Raw genomic sequence first — 16,704 nt, 5'->3', positions numbered from 1 at the left:
GCATTTAAATCTTAAATGTTAAACTATCCATAATACGTATCAGAGCCTAATTCGAACTGTCTACTTCTCAGTTCAAACTGAGATTATAAAATTAGACATCAAATATATTTAATCCAACTTAAAACTATTATTTATGCTAAAGTATTCTTAGTCATCCTAATGAATTTCTTAGGTGTTACATAAGGGGTAAGGGGAGTCTCCTCCCTCCCCAACCCAAACCTCATCCCCCTGATCCCACACAACAATCTCTCAATACGGGCCAAAACCTACCAACCACTTCTGAAATTGAGACAAGCTATCCAATCTGAAATTCGCACCCTTTTCAGCGATTGGAGAAGCGCAACCACTCAAAGGGGAGGGAGCACTCGGGATAAGGAAACCTCGCCGAAGAAAGCTAGACAGAGGAGACTTACCAACCACTCCCCCACCTGGCTTTGGTGAGGATTGGCCCACGGTTCCGCCCAAGACCTGAGAAGAAGCACTCGAAAGCGGCGTCGTCGGAGCACTGAGAGCTGTCTCAGCCTCGTCAAACAGAGAAGCATCCATCTGAGCATTTCTGCCTACCTTCAATTTCCGGTGATATCTCATAACCGATTTGGACTCGGACGGGTAGATGGGAGCCCCACTCTCCGCCATAACCGGAAGAGATAAATGGAGCTATCCATCAGCCCAGACTCCTTTTCTATCTCAAAACCACCCAAACCCAAAAGATTGCCATCATCGATTTGATCAGCTTCTTGCATTGACGTCCTCGCAAAACTTGATGACGTAGACCTATCGACAGAGTTCACAACATGTGGCCCAGGCTTGAGAATCGTCTATACATGATCACCAGCAAAATCTGAACAAGAATATTGCACAAGTTGCTGTGACTGGGTGTCCTCCAGCAAGACCTTAGGTGGAGCTCCACCAGTGGCAGCATTAACACCAGCACCCTCCGAAATCCCTTTCCCCTTCTCGCATGGCTACACGGCATCTGCTACAGAACCCACCAGCAAAGTATTTGGAGTGCCCTCAGCCCTGCCGAAGCTCAGTCCTACACCTGCACAATCCACGTTAGGACTTGAGTCCGATCCTGAAATAGTATGTCCTGACCCACATTTTCACCTTCCACGAGATGGGTTTAAATACGGGGCTGGGTCAACTACTTAATAGTCGTCCATTTTGTTTGGCTAACCAAAGATGCCGCAGATCTTAAATCATTAGAAAAGTCTCTCGGATTTGGGCCATGGGCCATGTTTTGGCCCCAACTCTCCTCTCTCCACTAGGCTAGCATTAAATCCTAACCCAGTATGACCCAAGCCCACATATGAGCTAGCAATTAAACCCGACCTATATTGACACAGGCCTACGTCCAGCCTTCCCAGTTTCCATCATCCGGTCTAGTTCCTCCCTCATACGCGCCAGCTAGGAACACGTGTCATGACAACAGCAGCGGGGAACATTCTCCCCTTCTACCATGTGTACAATATTACAGTTGTCATCAAGAGAATTCTTGGAGCTATTCACCCCCGTACCACCCTGACAGCTGGTGGTTCGTACCAACATCCTGCGTCATTAGTGTTGGACACAGGGAGCCTTGCACAACCAGCCAGAGCCTCCTTGTACGACCGTAGCGCCGCCTCTTTCCCTGTTTCTAGCTTCATGGATGCTGAAAGACACTCCATATTTTTCGATATTTTCCCAAGAGAAACTTTCCCCGAATGTCTTGCTCCATTACCACTGCTGAAAGATGGCTGAAAAGAAATGTCCATTCCACCCCAAAGGAAACTGCAGCCTTTCGCAACTCACTTGCCAAACTGTACCAGCCTTTACCTTCTTGGCCCTCTTGTATCACCCACCTCTGCCATATTCTCCAATAACCAAAAAGCACCCGAATATGTTTGCACACCTTTTTTTTTTTTGATAAGTAAATGAAATTTTATAAAAAGCGTAAGGCGCCCCTCTAAGTACACTGGAAGTATACACAAAGAAACACCTAAGAAGGCAAAGAAAAACGAACAAGAAAATCAGAGAAACTAATAGACACAGGTGACAAAAAAGCCTCCGTCCAAAGATACAACATAAGAAAAAACGAAGCAATAATATCTTCCATGGAATTCTCCAAGTCTTCAAGACACCTAATATTTCTCTCCTTCCAAACACACCAAAGAATGCAAATAGGCACCATCTTCCAAACTACAGCACTCCTTGACCTACCTGCCTTCCACCAACAAGCAAATAAATCTACAACTCTCCTAGGCATAACCCAAGACAGACCAAACCGAGAAAAGACATGATTCCACAAAGTAGAAGCCACATCACAATGAAGAAGAAGGTGGTCTACAGTTTCCCCATCTCTTTTGCACAAATAGCATCTATCCACAATGATGATCTTTCGCTTCCTGAGATTATCCGCTGTAAGAATCTTTCCAAGGGCTGCCGAACACGCGAAGAAAGCTGCCCTCGGAGAAGCCTGAGTCCTCCACACACTCTTCCAAGGGAAATGACTACCCTCACAACCAGCCAAGGGGCTGAAATAGGACTTCACCTTGAACACCCCTTTCTTAGAAGGGACCCACCTAAGCCTATCAGCACGATCTCTACTCACCGTAGCTAAATGCAACACATGATAGAAAGATGCAAATACACCCACTTCCCAGTCATGCGTCTCTCTAACAAAGCTCACATTCCATTGGATAGATCCGCCCAAAACCTCCATATTATCCGCAACAGAAGCATCCTTCATCCGAGAAATACCAAACAGAACAGGAAAAGTTTCCTTCAACACCCTATCCCGGCACACCTCTGGACGATAAATGCTTTGGAGCCCTCTCTGGAAGACTTCAAGAACTCTTTCATGGCATCCGCACTGAGGAACTCCTCCTTAACCGCCAACAACCATTTCAGTCACTTGACCCATGGAAATAGAACGCATAAAGCCCCTGCTCCTTTCAAAAACACGAAAAATAGATACCCTCTTCCATTGTGAACTCGAAAGATTCTGTTTCTACAAAGAACCATCTAGACAGACCCATCGCAGCTCACCCAAAAGAAAAGCAACATCGCCACCATTGCTGGAAAAGCCAGCAACCGCTCAAGGAAGGCGGGACGCGCCAGAGAGAGAGAGAGAGAGAGAGCACTGAGATGATAATCCTTTCAATCAGATTATCCACAGTCAAAATCCTTCCCAAGACAGTTGTCCAAACAAAAAAGAAAAGAAAAGAAAAAGAAGGTATGCCTTCTTCAAAAATTGGTATGTATAGACACTTCCCACAAGGATTGCCAGGGCTTATGATGACCATGGCAACAGTATTCTCATCAGCAAGAGCTTTAAAGCTCTAAAGATCAACCTCCCAACCCTTTTCTGGTTCTTGATTTCTTATACCCAACTAGTAGCAAGCAATCAAACATATAGATGAAGCCTCACTACTGTAATCCATTTTCTGAGAAGTTTTGTACTTCTTGTGGTCGAAATTCCTGACCACTTTCTAAAAGATAATACTATATATCATACCAGATTTCAATTGAATTCCAAGATATTGTGAACCCACTTTAATGTCAACTATGACAGATGCAATATGAAGTTAGCTGTTCTATCTATAAATGATTTTGTGCCTGCTTTGCCTTATAATCAATAACTAAACATTAGAAATAACTAATTGAGCAGAGATGTCAGATAACCTCCATCTCAATAAGATTTGCTATCATTCTCTCAGCAGGTTTTATGCCATCACGCAAAAACTTCCCCATGACTTCATCCATACGCTTTCTCAAGAATGGAAACCTTTGCAATTCAATTACCTCACAAGCACGGCTCATCTGTAGTGAAAAAAAACAATATTCTGCATCTTGAAATTCATCACGAAATTAACACAAAACTGGAACATAGGAGGATAGCAAACACAAGTTGTGTAAAATCACCTTCATCAGTTCATCATAAACAAATCGGAGACACTGAAGGCCAGGGTCTAACAGCCGAGCGATTTGTCTTCTGACCAAAACTTCAAATGGAACCTGAAACACCAATGCCAGAATCTACCATCCAATCACCAAGGGGAAATGCAAAACAAATACACCACATTTAATTATCACGATTCTCACTTCTGGCACAAACAAAGAATTTCTCAGACCAGTCGCATTTTGAATAGCTGTTCGGATGTCATCATCATTCAGATCTTCACAAGGGTCCACTTCCTACAAATACTCTTGAGGTAGTTAGCAGCTAATGTGATAGTTAACAGTTGTCACAAATAATAACCTTTCAGCAGACAAATGAATAACTAGATAACGTTTAACATCAGCTACAGATACAATTCATTAACAGTAATCTAGTGACACTCATGATATTTTATTCTTCTCTATTCTTCTCTACTTTTTTCAAAAACAAATCATATTTTATTCAACTTTTTCAAATTTTTTTAAATTTATCTCACAAAGTCAAACCTCGAAATTCGCGCAGTAAATTAGAATTAAATTCAGATTTCAAAAAATTCAATTCCCAAACAGATCATATAATGATTTATTGTAATCTTAGAGCATCCATATCAACCAAAGAACAGGATTAAGCAGAGCGAAGCAATAGAGATGTGAATTTACATGGCTACAGGGTAGGCACATGTCAGAGAATAAAACTTTTGTAGGTATAATAACCAGCACTAAAAAAATTGATGTGCTTAAATTAATCATGCACCTCCAAGCTCTTTACAAAAATTGACTGAAAAATATATTGAATCCTGGCTCCGCCTGACAATTCTTTAGTGGACATCTCATGACTTTTCCCATCCACCATGGCATAAAAGGCTGTTAGTGATGAAAGAGAAACCCAAAAGGAAATCAGCTATAGCAGCAAACTCATGAAAAGTAAATAAGTACTACTTGAATTTTACAGATTTGCATGAAGAACTTGAAGATTATAAGTCCAGCAAAGACAGAAAACCACAAGTAAACAAGTGAACGATTGCATCAATGCTTAGATACAAGGATTTCTGAGGTTTCCTTTCATTTTAAAACACTTTACACACTAACTGGTCTATTCATCACAAATAGAACAGAACAAGGAGAAATTAGATGATAAATCTACAACAATACTAATGTTCGAAATAGCATACATCTTGTGTTTTGTCATAACAAAGCAAAAGAACTCACTTGGTCTAAAACTCAGGTGGTTTGGTTCGGTCATCTTTCAAGATTCCCGAAATCCAAAAGAAAGGTATATGGCGTCTCTAGAGATTTTCTTTCCTTTTCTTTTTCTTTTTTTTTTTTTGTGGGGGGGGGGGGGGGGGGGGGAGGGGTGGGGTTGGAGGGGGATTAGTAAATGTTTATAAAGTGTTAGAAGAGTTATTACGTTTGTGGGTATTTTGGTCATTGTTATATTTATCTAAACCTATATAATAAGGTGTGTGGTAGGCTACATAACAAGAACAACACAGTAACGTGCCTCCACCGTTTCTGTCTAAACCGTTCATGCAAACTACAACATAAAGGAAGGGTGTGTCACCCAGTGTACATGGGTAGTTTACAATAGAGAGAAATAGCTATAGAAATAATGATGTAATGACCATGAATCATCTCATGAACCTCAAACAAATTGTCATATTCTTTTTTGTTTTTATTGAGTAAAGCAAACTTTATTAGAATCACAAGGGGAAAAACAAATTATCATACTCATGACAGGAAAACTTACTTTATACTGTAACATTCCTTGAGAATTCTATGGTCCAAATATTCTCAGCCCATAACAATAGTATGAAGTTCAAATATTTTTGCCAACTTATAACAGCAAAGAGCAATAGTATTAGGCTAAAAAAATACACAAACTAACCCATTGATACGAACGATTAAAAAAAAAAAACATTGGAGTTAAGAAACACTAATCAAGTAAATGATACACAATGTAGGCACTCTACAGATAAGACATGCACTAACAATTTGGATAAGTTGGTTTATTTGTTTTTATACAAGTAATCGAAATTCAATAAAAACCAAAGGATGCACCCAAATACAAAGGAAATATACATTAAAAAAACACCTAACCAGAAAAAGAAAGAAGAAAAGAAGACAAAAGGGTCAAACAGAAAAAGAAAAATGATCAAACAATTTAGATAAGTTAGTGAAAATCCTTAATTACTATTTATCATGGCAAGAAAGTTCTTACCTTCACAATATCTTGTCAAAATGTTCAACAGAATCACTCCTTGTTCGCCCTAGTTAATGGCATATGAATAAGAAGAAAAAAAAAACACTTAGACGGAATAGAGACAGAAAATTACAAAACCACAATCTTCCTTTTCAATACACACACCACCCGAATGAAAAATAATAATAAATAAAGGTGAATGTGAGTGCACATCTCCATATGCAAAACAAGAGGCAAGCACGAACAGATTGAGAGATGTAGTCAACAACTGCAAAGCCAAGAGATATTACCAGACAAATGAGATGCACAAAGTATTAGTAGCAACACAATAACAACTATTACTTATTACCCAGATCTTCTAAAGGTGTGCCTTCTAAGAGCACAAATAAACAGTTGCCAAGCAGACTATAAATCTAAATATGGAATTTTATCACTATTTCTTTTTCTGATCCCGTGAATAAGTCCAAAATGACTTAATTTATGTAAGCAAGTAGCATAATTTACAAGGCCCCAAAAGGAATAACAGCATGCAGTACACGAAAAAATATTATCACCAGTCCCCCAAACTTTCCAAATCACATTGTAAGCACCAGAGACCACTAAAAATATTCTAACTCGTAGATTTTATGTTGCTAACTCACTCTAGATTCCATAGCTTCTCCATATGTTCTCAGCTCTTTGATGACACCAACCGCAAAAGAATTTAGCTCAGCCTTCAAATCTGGGAGAACCGTTCTGATATGGTGCTCCAGGATCTGAATAGGAACCAAACAACATCAACAATGACCAATCAAAAGAACAAAAGAAAAAGTTAAATAATAAAGAGCCAGAAATTTGAATGGAAAACAAACATCAACAAAAATCAATTAAAATAACAAAAGATACAAAAAATAATAAAGAGCACGAAATTGTCCAAATCACAAACGGACAATCGCTAACATTTGAGTTTCCTTTACTCCCACATATTTCTTTTGTTTTTTGATAAGTTCCTTTACTTCCACATCCGACAAGTTGAATGAGTAAAAAGTAAAGTATTTTCATAATATAATTCATCTCACACGTGCATCATGATGATATGCATTAAGCGATTTATACGCAAAGAAAGGCACTCAGCTTTTTCTTGTCTGTGTCATCCATGGACCTTTTACTCTTGTCATAAGCCAAATGAAATTAAGCTTGTTATTAACCCCTACTTAATAAAATATGCAACAATTACAAGAAAATTTGAAAAACATAAGCTTAACCCAGAAACTCAGTATAATCATTTGTAAACAACAAATGGTAATATCCAGATGAAAGAAAGGGGTGCAAACCAACCTGATTCAGCTTCCTTGCTAACTGGGGAATGCCGCAATGATCCAATAGACCACGATAGACCTTTCACATGTATGGCATTTAACAAATGCAAAATATTCAAAATCACCTCAAACGTAAATCATCAGTGAAGTCAAAATTATCATTTGAAGAAGTGAAGGTACAGGATGATCACAAAAGAATCGCTCCTCGTACGCAAGAGCGTCTGCAATGCTCCGGTTTTTATTGATGTCCTGTGACACATAACAAAAATTGATATAACTCACAAGTAATAGCCACAACAAAACAAAACAGTCACGATAAAAAGGCTAATTAGTAATGGCTTTTCAATATAGTAAGCAGAACGGGCACTAAGATTCACATCACATCGCTAACAAAAACTTTCAGCTTCATCAAAGCAAACGGGATACCTTCTAGACTCTTCATGTGTGTAGTACACAAGAAAGATTTTTGAAGAAGGGAAGGGTGATCTAGAAATTACCTCTGACCATCTTAAAGTACCCTCAGAAAAGAGACTAAAACAGGGTTCAGCTCTCTACAGTTTTGGTTCGATTAAATGCAATGTAGTCAGGCAGATATTTTTTTTTTTGATAAGTTAGTCAGGCAGATATTGCTGCAACATCATGATTATAACTAGCTGAGGACCTGGCATTTGATTGGCCCACTTTAAAAGGTTAAGGATATCAATGGCTTCAGCCGTCCAATTGTTGATCAAAGAAAGAAAAATAAAAACCTTCACCAGAGGCCCTATTAACAAAGGTGGCTCTTAGATTGAATGTTTTTGCTCAGCTAGTTTGTAGTGGACAGAATCTCCACTAGAAAGAAGTATTTATAAACAGAGCCATATAATCACATAAACCTTCCAACTGAAAGTTGCTATAAGATTTGCACCTAGTCATGATAACTCAGTAGCTTCATTTTTCCAAAGGGACCAAAAATATCATGCTGCCACAAAATATTCAGTACCAAACATTAGCCACATGTAGTAACACGCCATTTGCTTTCATGAATGATCAAAGCTGCAACATGATGGCCCTATAAAAAGATCGTCTAAAAAATTGAAATAAAGGAAGGAGTTATAAGTTTCAGGCATTTAGTTTTCATAACCTCTTTTCAAAACCTTATTAAAGCACACGAACCAAAGACAAAGAACAGAGCTGTAGAGGCAAAATAATCAAACCATGCCATTTAATGCCAAGTTGAGAGAATAAGGCCTTTTTTCGATGATCATTTGAACTCCAAATAATCAAATTCAGCTTAAATCATGCTACCATTCAAGTAATTTCTTAATTCTGGAACCCGCTGCCCATTTCCCAAAACAATCAAAGACACTTTCTTTTCTCATGAGGAATGACAACAGCCAGACAGTTAGTTACAGTGCAAATAGATCATATAAACGTTGCAAAACAAGTTTATAACAATTTATACCTCCTGACTTCGATTCACAACACCAACATAGCCAAGGCGAAGTGGAATAACTTTTCCAAGCAGAAAGTTACGGGCATCAGTACCCCTGTCCATTATATCAAGCTACAGACGATACAGAATTACGGTATTATACTGTTACTTGAGCATATTAAACATACTGGTAACTATGAAAAAATCCTTCTTACTCTTGAGGGCAAGAAACACACACCTTGGTGATTACACCAATTGTCCTAGAACCTGTTAATACATTTATGTCAGCATTTCACCAAGTCAGGAATCAAAGAGTAGAATCAAATGCATATGTTTATATGTAGATTAGTACATTTTATTCAACAAATAAAACAAATACTCAAAAAGATTGATAAAAGCCATTTCCGTACCAGTCGGATCGGCTTCCCTAGCCATCTGAAGCGCATCAGAAGTTGCCAAATCAGAATTTGCAGGACTAACTGCCAAAATAATACAGTTTTCTTGCCTGATATGTGCCATTATCATTTTCCTAATCCTGGCTTCAATGTCACTGGGTTGATCTCCCACGGGAACCTTGGTAATACCAGGTAGATCAACAAGGGACATATCAAGGACATTTGGAGAGGAAATCTTTAAGCGAATTTCTTTGTCTGAAACCCCTTTGTTATACCCAACTTCCCTTACGGTCTCCGCCTGCACTAACCATAAACAAAGCTCAGCAAAGATTTTTTTCAAACTACAAAACGGAATTAATATAGGCATACTCTTTGTAATTATTATGTTAATTCCCATTTCAAAGTTAGATATTTTTCTCAATACTTAGAATAAGGGCTTTCGGCAAAAGCAACCCAGGCTCAATAGCACCAAGGCTTCAATGAACTGTATATACTATTGCATTTCCCGAAAGCCTAACATAGAAAATGGTGAATTTAATCACTTAACCATTTTAAACTTAGACAAATTATCGTCTGTCTCTAAAAATGTAAGCTGATGAGAATCACTGAATCAGTGAATTTAATAACAAACTACATGACTCCACTTTCAAAATGACCTGGATTTCTTGGCGAATCTTGGAGAAATCGTAGAAGCGCTTGCCGGGCAAGTGGCGGAACTCACCCCACTCCGCTACTCTATCTTCGTTGTCGGGCCTGCGAGAGCTGTTCTCGAGCATCAAGACGAGCGGTCGGCGGGTGCAGATGTCGCAGCCCCGGGGGAGGAAGTCGCGGCCCACCAGCGCCTCGAGCACGCTGGACTTGCCGCTGCTCTGGCTGCCCACCACTGCCACCTGCGGCAGCGAAATCTGGGACAGCTGGCCCCGCACCGGCGTCAGAATGTCTTGGAGCTTGTTGACGATAGGTATCACCGACGAGCCGATCGGCGCTGGAGTTCTTGGATTGGCACCACGCAAGTCATCCGCTGGTCTCGCTTCTTCACCCATTGATCTTAAAGCCAAAAGAAAGATCACAAAATCCAAGGGGTTTTGGGGGGGTTTCGACCGTTGTGGCAAAGTTCTTGGGGGGGGAAAAAGTGAGCTTGGAGGGGTGAGGTTTTAGAGTTGAGGGCTGATCTTAAAGCCAAAAGAAAGATCACAAAATCCAAGGGGTTTTTGGGGGGTTTCGACCGTTGTGTCAAGGACCCAAGGTTCTTGGAGGGGAAGAAAGTGAGCTTGGGGGGAGGTGAGGTTTTAGAGTTGAGGGGCTTTCCAAACGGCGACGTTGCTTAAAGCCGGAGGTAATCAATTTGGTGAACTCATGGTGTGCCGCTGGCTGGGACCCATGGGCATCCGAACTGCGCACCACATGGTTTGAACTTTCAAACGCGATGTACGTGGGATCGGAATCCCAATTAACTTTTCATAATGCACGTAATTCGAATAACTTTAAAAAGAGAACAGGTGCGAAATTCGGAACAGATAAACTCCGTACCTGTCCCGGTATTTTTATCATTTTAAAGCAGTAAAATACATTGCAACCTCAATAATGAAATGATAAAAGTACATTAATCAAAATTTAAAAATTTAAAAAAAAAAATATTGCAAATTGGATGATAAATTGAAAGTGTACATGTAATTTCTCAAAAGAAAAGAAAAGAAAAACTATTGATCAGAAAGGGGGCTACATAGTACATCCTACAAGTCCAGCAGCTATAATCAATCCTTCAATTCAAGAACTGACAACAATTTACAATTGATCAATTACTGCTTACTCCAGAAAAATACCGTGCTTAATCCAAGTCGTGTAACTGTTTTTGATCAGAAAGTAGGAATATAACAACTCTACTGTGACGGGAAAAATAGCGGCCTCACCTGACCTACTTCGATGTAGTTTTTGTATTTTAATTTCCACCACCTTTTGTTTCTGAAATCTACTTCATGAGACACAAATAATAGCAAATAAACTATACAAAAAAAAATTAAAAAATTAAAACTTGAGCCATCTCTTCTCTTTTTCTCCGCTGGCAACTGCATTTGATGCAGATGCATGAGTTGCCTCAGCCTCCGCTAAAGCTTTGCGAGTCTCGTTTAACTTTCTCGTGGCAGCTTCGTAAACCACCTTCTCCTTCCTGTTTCTATTAACCATTTCCTCTAGCTTCTCGACTCGCATCCTCAGGTCCTTCACTTCATCATCATAAGCAATCAAAGCCCGCCTGTCTACTTTCTTCCCCTCCCCAGAACCTTTATTTTGCTGCTGCTTCTTTCCCGACCCCGACCCCAACCCCCCACCATTTAGAGCTTCCCCATGCATTGCGAGTTGGCTATTGATAAGACTAAAAACATCTGGCCTCAATTCCTCTTCCTCCTTCGCTGCCTGAGCCAATGCTGCAAATTTCTTATCCCGTTTCCTCTTGCCACCTCTGCTCCGCTTCTTCCCTCGGTTCTTGTTGGTCTCTTGATCACCTTCGCAAGACTCGAGAGCGTGATCAAGAGATTGCTTCGGTGGCAGGGCCTTCACAAGAATGGGATCCAACATTCCCTGCCCAGATGCTCCTAAACCCATCCCTTCACGATAACCCATATTGGCCATCATCTTGGAAGCTATGCCACGGGTGTGATTTTCCCACTTAGCAAATATGGTAGTTTCTGTCTGTATGCCTCTCTGTTGGGTGGTGCTTTTGAGAAATCCTATACCCTGTGAACCATCTTCTTCATCGTCACTAGAACCAGATTGTTCCGAGCTGGAATCATTCTCCTCTTCATGACTCACTTGAGCATATTCAGATATTGCGATTGCATCCGCTCCAAGCTTTGCAGAGCTTCCATCATCTCGAAAAACAACTTGCCCTACTCCAATTTTGTCATCCCATGATTCAAGTTCAGCTTCCCTCCAAATGCCAAAGTTACTATCTGATACTGCCCAAATACTGGAACCCACTAGTGATTGCTTCCAAATTGTTGGGATGTGCTTCTTCAAGGATGACAATGGGACATCAATGCCTGCAGATACAAACCGATATGAGCACTAAGCTGCTGTATGAACAAATGATAAACAACACTAAGGGTAATAATAGCACAGTAGTCATTGTATGACGCATACAGAAGCAGCACTTTTCTTAGTTATGTATCAGATGTAAATCGGCAAAATCAGACTATGTATCTTTAATTAAGAAAAAGAAAAGCCTACATAATATGTTAATAAAGGCTCGTTAAGAAACATCAAAACCAACAATGCCATATGCAGTTGCCAACACTTGTATCACATCACCACATTTCTCTTCTGTCAGCAACAGACTCATGTCAAACAAATCTCTTAATCTCCTATATTGAAGCAAAATCAAGACCAAGAATGTTTTTTTGATTTTCTAGGTTAAATAATAATGACCTTCGTCATTTTTTGCTAGCGGCATTTCTAATTTATAGAGTGGCTATATCATCCCATTCATCTCATACGATTGCTTTTGCCATGAATGGTAAAAAAATGTACACATGAGAAGAGTGAGACTTCTCAAAATGAATTGCAGGATTCCTGATCCAGATAATAGAAACAAATGTAACATACCATGTGATGAGCGGCAGTTAGAACCAAATCGGCATCGTTGATGTAGGAAAAACTTGCACATCTGCACAAATACCATGGGGTTTCATTAATAGTCTATGTGGATTGAATTTCATTAGTCGTAGCACTAATTCAAGCATGCAATCGAGAAAAATACATAGATAAAAACAAAATCAGAGGATACCTTTTTTTCTCAAAATTAAAAGAGGAATGGTACATAGGATAAAAAAAATTGTACATACCAACATATTTTCGGACGTCGGAGTGAGGAAAGAAATCTTTGCAGAATCTGAACCATCCAACTCAATGATTCGACCAGTATACCAACGGCCATCAGTGTGACGGAATCTACATTTTGATCCAACTGAGTAACTTTGCTCCTCCAGTGGTTCCGGTTCAACATCTGCTGGATCAAGAGACTCTACTTTAACATCCTCGCCTGTATGATTGGAACCATATAGCACTGAATCGGCTTCTTGTAGTAATCGTGCACGCTTCAGGTGAAACAGCCCTTCCTCTGCTTCTTTTATTGCCTGAACAAGCTCCTCATGAACCTGAGACCATATAACAGCAGAGTCTAGCAAGTTGTAGGATCCACAATGATATTACATCTCACCTTAATTTTCCGAGACTTATAGTAGTTGAAAATCATAAATGCATAGATACACCTACGAGTGTCTCTATGTATGTGTGTTCTGGCAATAAATGACAGACTCAACCAAATTTATCTTTATACTACCTATAATAAGACTTGGTTAATTGATCTAAGACTATTATGCCATTCCCTTTCATTTTATGAGAGGAATGTATAACGAATGCCACAGAAGTTACACAATAGGGAGCCATAAAGTCAAAAGTTGTGGAAACTGAAAGAAGCTTTGATCTTTCTTCAATGATTAGCATTAGCTGATATAAGGATCACTTGCACCTTGCTATCTTAACTACAATTATTGAACAGAAGCTTTAGCAAGTAATGTAATTGTAGAAGATTTGTTTGTTTATGATGCGCTAAGCTCGGAGTTCATGCTCTTCTCCAAGATAGGATCCGTGGAACCATAGTCATCAGATAATATGAGAAATAGATGCAGAAACAATAATCATAAAAGAAATCAACAAGGGGAAACAGTATGTACTCATTAAGGGAACATACAGAAGCTCTGCCATGATGAGAATGAGGCAAAAGACCATTTATGGGGGGCTACAATTTACATATGCTTAATAAGTCTTCCATTAAAAAAAGAAAGAAACACACGCACCCACACACATAGGCATATTTCCTGAGTATTTTCTGTTCTATGACTAAAGAGCCATTCACCATACACATATTTCTCCGAAATTTTCAAGCAAAGCAGGATGAGGGAACCACTTGCACACAAAAGGAGAAAAAAAAAAAAATCTGAAAACCATGGATTCATTTAAGAATTTTTTTTTTTCTTTTTAAAAGAAAAAAAAAAAAAAAAAAAAAAAAAAAAAAAAAAAAAACCAACAACAACAACAACAAATGCCTGACAGTGACATCAAAATAAAATGAACTGAAATATAGGTCTCGTATCTTGAAATGACTTCTAATACGCGCAACTAACAGTGCACCCAAAAAGCAAACTGAAAACCATGGATTCATTTAAGCATTAAAAAAAATTTAAAAATTTAAAAAAAAAAAAAAAAAAACACACACACACACACACAACAACAAAACTAACAGTGGGTGTATTTCTGTAAGACACCAATCCCACATGAGAAAGATGAATAACCCATATAGAGTTGGTAGATTATAAAAGCAATCATACTCCCACATTGGTTCCTTATTAAATGAGACTGGGATTTATAAGTGATTCAATGGAGTTCTAAAGCGACTAGTTCTTTTGAAGTGATAGTGCAAATTTGACTAGCACATTCACTGCATTATGTGGCCCTAACGAGGACATCATAAATTTAAGGAAGGAAGATTGTAATATCTCAGTCCCACATTGCGAAAATGAATAACTCACAAAGAGTGGGTAGAATATAAAGGAACTCATGAATGCTAAATTCAACATTGGTTCCTTACTAGCCATTATAAGTTGATTATAGGGAGCTCCAAATTGACTAGTAATGAACCAATATGGAACTTAAAACTCATGAGTAGCTTTATAATCTATACACTCTATATGTAAGTTACTCATCTTCCCAATGTGAAACTACGGTGTTCCAATCTCTCCCTCTTAAATCCCTGGCGTCATCGTCGAAGCCACGTGATGCAATGCTCCAATAACACATGATGTACTAACTTTGCTCTAATACCATTTGTAACTCAATAAAAACACTAGACACATCTGCGCTATCACTTCAAAAGGACTACTCAATTTATAACTTCCTAAAATCACTTATAAAGCTCAGTCTCACCTCAATGTAAGACTGAGATGTTACAGCTTCCCACACCATTACACATAACATCTTTGACAAAATGATACTACTCGGTTAGTGAGAAGAATTAGGCAATAGCATAAGAACCATCCTATAAAATTGGTCAAGTGAAACCCATCTCTTTTTTTTTTTTTTTTTTTTTGGTCTACGTTTAATTTCAACAAGATTGTATTTAAAGTTTGAAATAGCAAAGCTTCATGATGGACATAAATTAGCACATCTAATTTATAATGAAACCTTAAACTAGAGCAAAACAAGTCGGAAGTGCAAAAACAATGCCGACATTGATGATTGTTCGGACTGGACAACTGGCAAAACTCTTCTTCCTAACTTAAAATTCCCATCTTTGTCACTTGAGTTGAGGTCACTTCAACTAGCAAGTGGATATGCTCCTTAATTGTTGGCTGAGATTCAAATCCTCTTACCGATCTAGTGCTTAGGTGAGGGATAGCTCAAGTACTCAGAGGTTTACCCATGTGTTAGTTAGTACAATATAATCTTGTGGTTAACTGTGCATACAGAGTTTCTTCTCGTTATAAAAATAAATTCTTATCTTTGAACGCATGTCCAATGATAAATCGTACACTAATTTCTATGCATCAAAATCTCATTATAATTTCTTAAGCACTGGCAATAATATAACAGAGCTTAAGAGCACTGAATATGCCGGATTATCGAGTACTTTATGCCATGAACTTTCAGATAATGCACTATTTCTATAGACATATTAAGCGGAACCCCCTTGTTCGTGAAGCTATATAGTCGTGTTTGTCACAGCTAATTCGATTCTATAATTTTCTTTAAACCCAGTGAACGGAAAACCTAAGATCCAAATTTCCATTCGTAACAAAACGGTACCGTTTTCTTCTGAATTAGGGGAGGACGTACCGTGAGAAGCTCGGGATTAGCGGGGTCAGAGGCTAGGGCTTGTCTCAGAATGGCAAGTGAGTCTCTTTGCTCTTCCAATTGAAGCTCCAGCTGGTTCTCTAGAAGTATCTCTTCCTCGCTCGCCATTTTCGCTCGACGTTTCGGTTCCGAGATAGGTAGAAGATCAATTAAGGCAAGCATTTCTCATATATATATATATATATATATATATAAGCCTTCAAAGCTTTGAGGAAATTACATGTCACTCTTTGTTTTTTGAATTAGATAATAATAGATCTTTTAATTTTATTTTTTTTTTGATAAGTAGATCTTTTAATTTTAAAAAAAAAATATACAATCACTTCCAAGATCGTCCTTAATTGAAATTGATAGAATTGAGAAGGGCGAAAAAACCAAAGAAGAAAAACGAAGTGAGAGCAAAAACTGGATGTTTTGTTTCGCCAGGCGCGGGCGCCCTTCACGGCTTTCCCTCCGAGTGCTGGTGTCTGCTCTTAGCCTTTAAGGCTAGGGTGGCTTTTGTTCCCCTTTGGCTTATTTCTAGGGATGGATGGTCTGTTTCTCTAAGCTTTTAGGGATTGTTGGAGCTTTGTT

General features: G+C 38.9%; 2 protein-coding genes across 4 annotated transcripts in view; both read right to left on the bottom strand.

The window, feature by feature from the left end:
• Positions 1–10,662, bottom strand: part of LOC133870675 (dynamin-related protein 3A-like) — a 36,604-nt gene extending 25,942 nt beyond the window's left edge. For 2 of the 3 annotated variants that reach the window (XM_062307847.1, XM_062307848.1), the window contains exons 1-12: positions 9,882–10,662; positions 9,241–9,523; positions 9,069–9,097; positions 8,861–8,962; positions 7,597–7,665; positions 7,436–7,495; positions 6,760–6,873; positions 6,137–6,185; positions 4,673–4,782; positions 4,084–4,176; positions 3,904–3,996; positions 3,664–3,801 (exon numbers count right to left, since the gene is read on the bottom strand). In XM_062307847.1, coding sequence (XP_062163831.1) covers positions 3,664–3,801; positions 3,904–3,996; positions 4,084–4,176; positions 4,673–4,782; positions 6,137–6,185; positions 6,760–6,873; positions 7,436–7,495; positions 7,597–7,665; positions 8,861–8,962; positions 9,069–9,097; positions 9,241–9,523; positions 9,882–10,268 — 1,527 coding nt within the window. In that variant the 5' untranslated portion in view covers positions 10,269–10,662. The remainder of the gene's footprint in view (positions 1–3,663; positions 3,802–3,903; positions 3,997–4,083; positions 4,177–4,672; positions 4,783–6,136; positions 6,186–6,759; positions 6,874–7,435; positions 7,496–7,596; positions 7,666–8,860; positions 8,963–9,068; positions 9,098–9,240; positions 9,524–9,881) is intronic. The other variant, XM_062307849.1, reaches the window with a different exon arrangement.
• Positions 10,663–10,899: 237 nt separating this feature from the next.
• LOC133872058 (zinc finger CCCH domain-containing protein 22) lies at positions 10,900–16,276 on the bottom strand. Its single transcript, XM_062309565.1, has 4 exons — positions 16,114–16,276; positions 13,065–13,376; positions 12,826–12,886; positions 10,900–12,263 (listed from the first exon to the last, which is right to left on the bottom strand). Exons 1-4 carry the CDS (start codon positions 16,237–16,239, stop codon positions 11,251–11,253), a joined length of 1,512 nt encoding a protein of 503 aa, XP_062165549.1. The 5' UTR covers positions 16,240–16,276; the 3' UTR covers positions 10,900–11,250.
• Between the last annotated feature and the right edge of the window lie 428 nt (positions 16,277–16,704).

The sequence above is a fragment of the Alnus glutinosa genome, chromosome 6 (genome assembly GCF_958979055.1).
Source record: "Alnus glutinosa chromosome 6, dhAlnGlut1.1, whole genome shotgun sequence".
Lineage (NCBI taxonomy): Eukaryota > Viridiplantae > Streptophyta > Magnoliopsida > Fagales > Betulaceae > Alnus > Alnus glutinosa.
Note: the sequence above shows the minus strand (reverse complement) of the source record. Positions and strands in the feature narration are given on the sequence as shown.

What these genes read in the sequence shown, in the direction of transcription:
- LOC133872058 (XM_062309565.1), bottom strand. Translation starts at nt 16,239, where the DNA reads ATGGCGAGCGAGGAAGAGATACTTCTAGAGAACCAGCTGGAGCTTCAA. An exon ending in CTAATCCCGAGCTTCTCACG is followed by an intron (nt 13,377 to 16,113) that starts GTACGTCCTCCC and finishes ATATGGTCTCAG; the next exon opens with GTTCATGAGGAGCTTGTTCA. An exon ending in TAACTGCCGCTCATCACATG is followed by an intron (nt 12,264 to 12,825) that starts GTATGTTACATT and finishes TTGTATCTGCAG; the next exon opens with GCATTGATGTCCCATTGTCA.